This window comes from Bidens hawaiensis, unplaced genomic scaffold, assembly GCF_021521415.1.
Source record: "Bidens hawaiensis isolate Kalapana, Puna unplaced genomic scaffold, B.hawaiensis_p1.1 tig00000780_1, whole genome shotgun sequence".
In the NCBI taxonomy this organism is placed as follows: domain Eukaryota; kingdom Viridiplantae; phylum Streptophyta; class Magnoliopsida; order Asterales; family Asteraceae; genus Bidens; species Bidens hawaiensis.
Window position 1 is genome coordinate 5,256,543 of NW_027491045.1, and position 8,163 is coordinate 5,264,705.

Below are 8,163 nucleotides of genomic sequence, written 5' to 3' on the forward strand. Positions count from 1 at the left end.
TACGAAAGATTTCAATGGGCTGTTTTGGTGGAGATCTAAAGTTTGTGGACCAAGTTAAATGATTTGGTGCCAAAGTTATCCTTTTATATATTATCAAATAAATTAGAAGTCTAGTATGTTTATGTTTCATAGTGTGAGTAGAAAGTATTTTGTTATTGTTTCTTATTAATAGAAAATAGTCCCATGAACGTTTTATGCAATATCGTGTTTGGTGTTTTTGATTTACCTGTCTAAGGTTTAACATTTAATAGGTTTTAAAAATGTTATATTTAGATTTAGAGATTATTTAAAAATTTTAAAACTTAAATGTTTAATATTTTGATTTTTTATATTCTTCATGTTCATATAGTATTTTCTATCCTGAAATCCTTGTCACTTCTTCCTTTTCAAATATGTTAGACGAGGATAACTTGTTATTAAATCATTACAAAGTCACAAGTTTAACAATCGCAAACAAACATTAAACAGGTTGACACGAAACATAACCATCACAACACGATTCTAAACGAATCCAACACAAAGAGTCACAATTCACTATAGCAACTATATTGGGCTGAATATTAATTTTAACCCGCCAACCTGACCCCTAGCTACATCCTAACACCAGCATATCATACTAAATGTCAAGATGACTTTTATACTAAACCCAAACCCAAACCCAAACCCATGTTAACGCGGTACCCGACCTTGACTCGTCTATATTTTGGCTCAATGAGTAGCCTCACCCGTTATTATTTCATTATTCATCCAAAAACACAAAATTAAAAATCAAAAGAAAAAAAAACATTGACCAACATATATATTTATACCATTCAATATGAGACCTGCAAACCTCTGCCTTCTATATTATTATTTAACCATCTTTACTTGCAGGAGATTATTGATGGTGAGACCATCATCAAATAAGCAAGAAAAGATTAACAAGGTTTCAATGGTTAAACAAGAACACCATATTTCCGGTGCTTACATCCGCAACCTTGTTAAACACTTAACTTCTATAAAAACCGAAGATCATTCCTTCAAAGGTGAACACTTTAGTGATCACAACAATATGCAACAAGAATCACCACCACCACCTCCACCCTCGCCACCGCCACTACCACACAAGAAACAAGTTAGAAGAAGACACCACACCATTAAACCCTATCAAGAAAGGTTTGTTAACATGGCTGAAGCTAGAAGAGAGATTGTCACTGCCCTTAAGTCCCATAGAGCCTCCATGAAACTAGTCAAACAGCCACAATCCACACATAACCACCTGAGAACACCGCAATCTTTCACCACCACCACAGCCAGTGATCTTGAAAATCTGAATATTATTCAAGATTTTAAAATCTTGGGTTTTTATCACAAACCATTATCAAATTATCCTATGTCAATATCATCATCATCTTCGTCTTCATCCTCATCTTCAGTCATCAGGGCCAGCCCAGAGGACGGGCAAGGTGCACGACCACCTAGAGCCTAAAATTTTTTATTGTTAACATTATTTATTTTAAGCTTGATTTTTATATAATTTTGTTTTTCTAAAAGAATATATTTCAGGGCCCATTTTTTCTACTCGCCACGAGCCCTCTGATTTTGAGGGATTGTCAGGGACGACCCTGACAGTCATATCAGAAGCAGCAGTCACCTCCACCACCACCACCTTGGGCGGAAGCGATTTGCATCATGCCATGGATGATGATGAAATGGAAAAGATAAGATCATTGGTGGATCATCACCAGATGGAGTGGAATGATAACATGAATCTTTTAATGTTAGCTAGGTGGTTCAAGTTCTTGAAAACCATTGAGATGGAAGCAGTAGATGAAAAAGATGATATAGGGTTTAATCTTTTTGATCAAGTTATTGAATTCCCACCATGGTAATAATTAAGATTATGTGGTTTTGAATATTATTACATGCTTATGTTAAAGATCATCTAAAATTTCAATCTTTAGGAAGCCATTGTTGTCATGTTGCTAAAGAATGATATAGGGTTTAATCTTTTTGATCAAGTTATGGAATTGTGTAACATCCTAAATATTATAATGTTAAATAAAGAGAGTTACGTTTAGTGATTTCGCGTTATTAATTAATTAATATCGAGTAAGGAACGGATCATGGACTTAGATTAATTAAGATGGGTTAAATGAGAATGGGCCTTAGGTCCATGGGCTTTAAGGGATACAAATATCCCTTAAACCAACCTTAAACCCTAAACCATCATTCATTTCCATCTTATTCTCTAACACACTCCAAAACACACACACACCACACACCGCCATATACGGCCGGTGGCCGAGGGAGAGAAACGAGCAAGATCCGAGAGAGAGTAAACGATTAGTTGTGATTAAACAAGTTAAACGAGATCCAAACGAGCACAAAAGGTATGTTCTTAACCTTTAAAGTTTATGTTTTATTGAACGTCCTTAAGCTTAAAGATCCAAGCTTTATAGTATATACGGGATATATATACGAACGAAACGGTTAGGGAACGTTAGTGGGTGATGTCGAACCATAACAAGGGTATTAAAATCGCCAAAATGCTTGATAAAAACCAAACCCGTAGCTGAACTGATAACTTCGCCTGCAAAAGCTTAACTTCGCCTGCAAAGCCATAACTTCGCCTGCAAAGCTTAAGTTCGCCTGCAAGCTTAACTTTGCTTGCAAGCAAGTTCGCTTAATTGATAACTTCGCCTAAGGCTAAGTTCGCCTAATTGATAACTTCGCCTAAGGCTAAGTTCGCCTAATTAATAACTTTGCCTAAGGCTAAGTTCGCCTACCTTAACTTCGCCGAACACTAACTTCGCCTAATACAAGTTCGCTTACAGTAAGTTCGCTTAATGTTAAGTTCGCTTATTGTTAAGTTCGCTTAATGATAAGTTCGTTGGAGTTAGCAAATTAGAAAATAAATTAAAAACCTAATGAAAAATGTGTTAAGACAGTTAATGGAAATAAATTTTTCCAAGCTGACCTAGCAGCTCGACCCCAGCCAGGGGCTCTGCCCCTTGGACCCTGCTAGGGGCTGCCGTCCCTAGACCCTGCTACCAGGGGCGCTGCCCCCGGACCCCCGTTCGTTGTGGGTAGTAGCTAAGACTAGAAAGATGATATGAGTAGTGGTAGTTAATTGATACATGTAAATATTATACAGTTAGCCGTGCACAGCTCAAGAAGGGAATAACGATTACCGGAGAGCGTAACAGGATTCAGGTGAGTTTCTAGCCCCATTTATGTGTTATGTTTTCGGGGCTGTGTGCATACTCAATATGTTTGTTAATACACTTATCCTAAGAGATAAGTGTATGCCTTATGTGAATAATGTGAAATGTATGAATGATTGCTTGATGGTACGTGAACGATCTTCGGATATTGCACGTACTGTCAGGTCGTAACGCTATGTATAAGGTAAGTATGATATGTATGCTTATGTGTATGAATGTGATAAAGTTAATAAAAGAAGGAAAGGATGGTTGTATGGTTGTATGGTTACGAAGAGGGTACCGGGCCCTAATAATACTTGAGGTATGATGTATGGTTGTATCGTAACGAGGAAGGAATCGAACCCTACTAATATTCGAGAACTAGAGAACCGAACCCTACTAATATTTGAGGAAAGAGGGTACCGAGCCCTAATAATACTCGAGGAAAGAGGGTACCGAGCCCTAATAATACTCGAGGAAGGAAGGTACCGAGCCCTAATAATACTCGAGGAAGGAGGGTACCGAGCCCTAATAATACTCAAGGAATGTAGGGCGTAATGCTCTTTATAACGTAAGATATGAAAGCAAGTTAATACAAAAGAAAGTATGAAAGTATGAAAGTATGAATGAAAGAATATAAGTTTGTGTGTATTGTATAATGTATGATTAACTGGAACTCACTCAGCGTAGCTGACTTTTAGTATGCACGCAGGTGAGTAGGATGAGGCAGCTAGCTTGAGGAGACACGTGGCATTGAATAAGAGGCTGGCATCGGAAGACTCAAGACGTTTAAGTTTAATGTTTCGGTTATTTTGAAAGACAAGATGATGTTTTAAGACAAGATGTGTTTTGTTATGAAATGTTTTATGAAAGTTTTTATATTCCGCGAATGTTTTAATTAACTCTGATATTAGAACTGCGTTTATGAGTAAATCCAACACGAAAGTAGGGCTACTGGTAACGGGGCCTTACAAATTGTCACCATGGTAATTATTACATGCCTTTGTTAAAGATTATCAAAAAAATTCAATCTTTAAGAACCCATTATAGTCATGTTCCTAAACAGAAAATCTAGGATTTAATCTTTTTGACCAGGTTACGAATGTCACTTTATTGTAATCGTTTGAAGTATATGACTTCAATAATAATGTGAGGTAGCTTTGATAACCGAAAAAATATTACATGCTTTTGTTAAATATTATCTAAAAATTTAATCTTTAGGAAGCCATTGTTGTCATGTTAAATTATGTTGAACTAATAATAAGGGTTTCAAGACTTCCAGAATCCAGTAGTTGATTCTGAGTACTTGCAGTGTGAGACTTTAATGGCAGTGATGATGCCACACAGGTGGGCCACACCACCATGTCTGATGTCTGCATGAATCCTTTTAGAAATTTCATTTTCAAATTCTGTGACAAGCTTCCATGGATGACCTCATAAATTAATTTGCACTTGGACTGAAATTAAATTGTCTGCCAAGCCTTCTTCTTGCTCATGCCAAATGCTAAAACTCTTAAATGCTTGTAAAGACTTAGCACAATATATAATCTTTAGGTCGCAGGTTCGAATCCGATTCTAAGCACCGGTTGCCTTGCTGCTGAGTGAGGCTGGCTTCACTCTCACGTGTTGGGCCTGAGAAGGTCCAGGGTGAGCTGATTTGTGTGTCCAGAATTACACATTTTGACGCAATAAATGCATGTATAGATAAGAGGGCATATGCAATTCGGGCCGTTTACTTCTATGCATTACTTTCTCTTTCCCACGGTGTATAAGTAGGTGTGCAATTTTCGGTATTATATGAAAATAATAAGGTTTTGGGTTGTCATATATAATTTAATAAATATGTCATGTTCATGTTAGTTGACTTTATATGTCGTGTTAATGTTGACGTACATATTTAACTCCACTGTCAGAAAACTTGTGTTTTCGTACACACATATTCGTCAGATTTGTGTTGAAAACCTCAAAGAATAGTTCCCTATACAGTTTTCGTTGCATTTCCAACAAAATCTGAAATACAACATTCTATTATTATTATTATTATTATTATTAACACAGGATTAATTAACACAATTATCAATATTGTTGCTAGTATCATAGTTATTATTATTATTATTATTATTATTATTTACTTTTATTTCGATAATTTTATTTGATTATTAATTTGAGTGAATTTTTATTTTGCGTAATGTGATTTAGCTCCTATAACTCTTTAACCTAAAATGATTTTTTAACAAATAAACCCTAGACGTTTAATTATTTTCATGGTTTTGGCCTCTAAGGTTTATATTTTGTAAGTTTCCTTTATTATCCTTTTTATTTTTATAACTTATATTTTAAAGATTTACAAAATTCATTAATTAGTTAACCAACTTATTTATTTTATAAATGCATATTTTTATACGTTTTATATTAATTATTTTATTTGCGTCTGTTTTGATAAACTATATATTTTTCTTTCTTCTATTTTATAGATTACCTTTAAACTTTATCAATTAAGAAACTAATTCGTTTTATAAAAATATGTTTATGTATTTTTTGTAACTTATTTATTTTTATTTGTTTGATTAAGCTATTTACTTTTATCATTTTATAATTATTATAATCTTTTATATCTTAAATATATATAAACGAGATCTTTCTATATTTTCTCAATCCACCAGGTTATTTTATTTGTAAATTCACGGTATGGGTCTCACCAAAACTCAGATAGCCCAACCAAACCAAGATAGCCATTAAACGGGTTATTGTCACACCCCAACCTAAGGCAGAAATGTCGGGGCGTAATCTGATTGTCACAGCTCACAAGGTTACTATCATGCAACATTATAAGTTTCAATATCTATTTAATTATTTCAAATAAACAATTATTCATTACAATATCTCAAAACAAACACAAATCAAAATCATAAAATTAATTGTCTCATTGAATTTCTTCTAGCATAATTCATTAAACGATCTTCTAACTTCAACTACATCATATGATGACCTGCATATGCGTTGAAAATAAAATAGTTTTGTCAACACGAGGTTGAGTGAGTAAAACATCAGATTTGAGACACTATAATAATAATAAGTAAAAATGCAAACTGTTCCTGTGAGATATACAGATAAGCCATAACACATAACAATCAAAGAATTATAAAGAAAGCAAACCATAAAGAAATCAACCATAAAGAAAGGGCTCAACCAATTCATATAAATGGACATTGGTTACCAAGCAAGGACTAAACCGTGCCATAAAATGGACATCGGTTGCCAAAAACAAAACAAGTAAGCAATAAGCAAGTCAGGCAAACTGATAAACACACAAGGATAAACAGTTGCGGTTGAGTACTATATAATATAAAAATATATAAGAACGCATATGTCCCCAAAATAGTAAAAATAGGTAAAAGATGGGAGTGAAATACTCACTTGATTAGTAGAACAAAACACAAGTGATGATGTGAGAATGATGAACCCTTTGGGATTTACCGTCAAGGATTCCTAATTAAATAATATAATATTATGAATTAATTAATAATGAGATAACACGTATAATGAATTTAGGATTTCGATATGATTTAAGTTATGTTTGGGATTAGAATGCTTATTGAACGGTTGATTGATTTCTATTATTAATATTATTGCAAACTATTATTATTGTTATAATTTTAAAGAATTATTACTTTTATTATTTTATAGAATCACCATTAAGAATACTTGATAAAAATAAGACTTATAAATACATAATTGAAATAAATAATTTTAATATATCCTATACTTATAATTATTTGAGTAAATAAAATACTAGTGTGTAAGTAAATAGATAATCATAATAATAATGTATAATTAATTAAATATTATATGTAGTATTATATAAATAAATAATTTGTTTAAATCTTTTAAAGAAAAGAAAAAAAAATCTATTTAATACGTTTAATATATATATATATATATATATATATATGTTTATATACACGTAAACAAAGCTTTTTACAAGATTTGACAAGCAACGTAAACTCCAAGATATCGGTATCAATAAAATAATGTTTATTAATAATTAATTAAAAACCTTTTAAATCTTTTAACTAATCATTAAAACACTAAAAAAACTAAAAAGTATAAACCGCGTCGAGGGGGCTCAAACCTGCGCCCCTGGCCGGTTCAACAAGTTTATCACGCACGTAGCCAGCCAACTAATCCAAGATGATAGTTGATTAATTAATGGAAACAATTTATTATATACGTAGCTGATTTTTTTTATCCCTAAATTGAAACATGAACCCTAGATTAATTGATCGATTTGTTCAAAGTTTGTTATAATTAGGTTAGGGTTAACATAATATTGATTAAAATGAGTAAATTACTTGCGAGAATTACCAGTTATGATTGCGTAATGACTGAGAACGGCCAATCCATTCATCACGGCATGTTCTTGAGTTCGTCAGGGGACTGGATGGCGTAGATGGATGGAATTGAGTTAGGGTTTTAGGTCAGAGGGTTAAGATGATAGTGCATAGGAGATTAATTGCGATGTTGTCAGCCCTAACACATATATTCCTGATTCCTTAAAGACGGTTTGGTTCAATATGCGAATTCGTATCTCTTTGATTCAGTTTTCCAAATTAAACACGTCAGTAAGCCGATTAAGCCGTAAATTGAGGTCCAAATTAACTAAGCGGGTATGCGGGTTAAGGTTTAAACGAGTATATGGATACGGGTATCGGGTTGGACCAGGTTTGGAGTTGTGAAATAGTCATATATGCATTTGGGTCCTTATAGTTTAGAAGTGGATACAGTAACGGGTTAAAGTTTGGTTTAGGGGTTAACTTGAATATAAATGAAAGTTTACATATACCCATAAATATGTTAATATAAAAAAACATTAATAGTAAATTATTACTAACTCGATAAATGAAATGCTCTGTTGATTTAAAATTTTCCCAAAAAACGAAAACGGGTCGGATCATGGATATTATATAATAATCGGGAA

At 33.2% G+C, this 8,163-nt stretch overlaps 1 protein-coding gene across 1 annotated transcript; it reads left to right on the plus strand.

Annotated features, from left to right (window-relative positions):
• Nucleotides 1-750: 750 nt before the first annotated feature.
• On the plus strand, nt 751-1,960 carry LOC143537421 (uncharacterized). Its single transcript, XM_077031200.1, has 2 exons — nt 751-1,445; nt 1,534-1,960. The coding sequence occupies exons 1-2, from the start codon at nt 818-820 to the stop codon at nt 1,869-1,871; spliced, it is 966 nt and encodes a 321-aa protein (XP_076887315.1). The 5' UTR covers nt 751-817; the 3' UTR covers nt 1,872-1,960.
• Nucleotides 1,961-8,163: the final 6,203 nt, after the last annotated feature.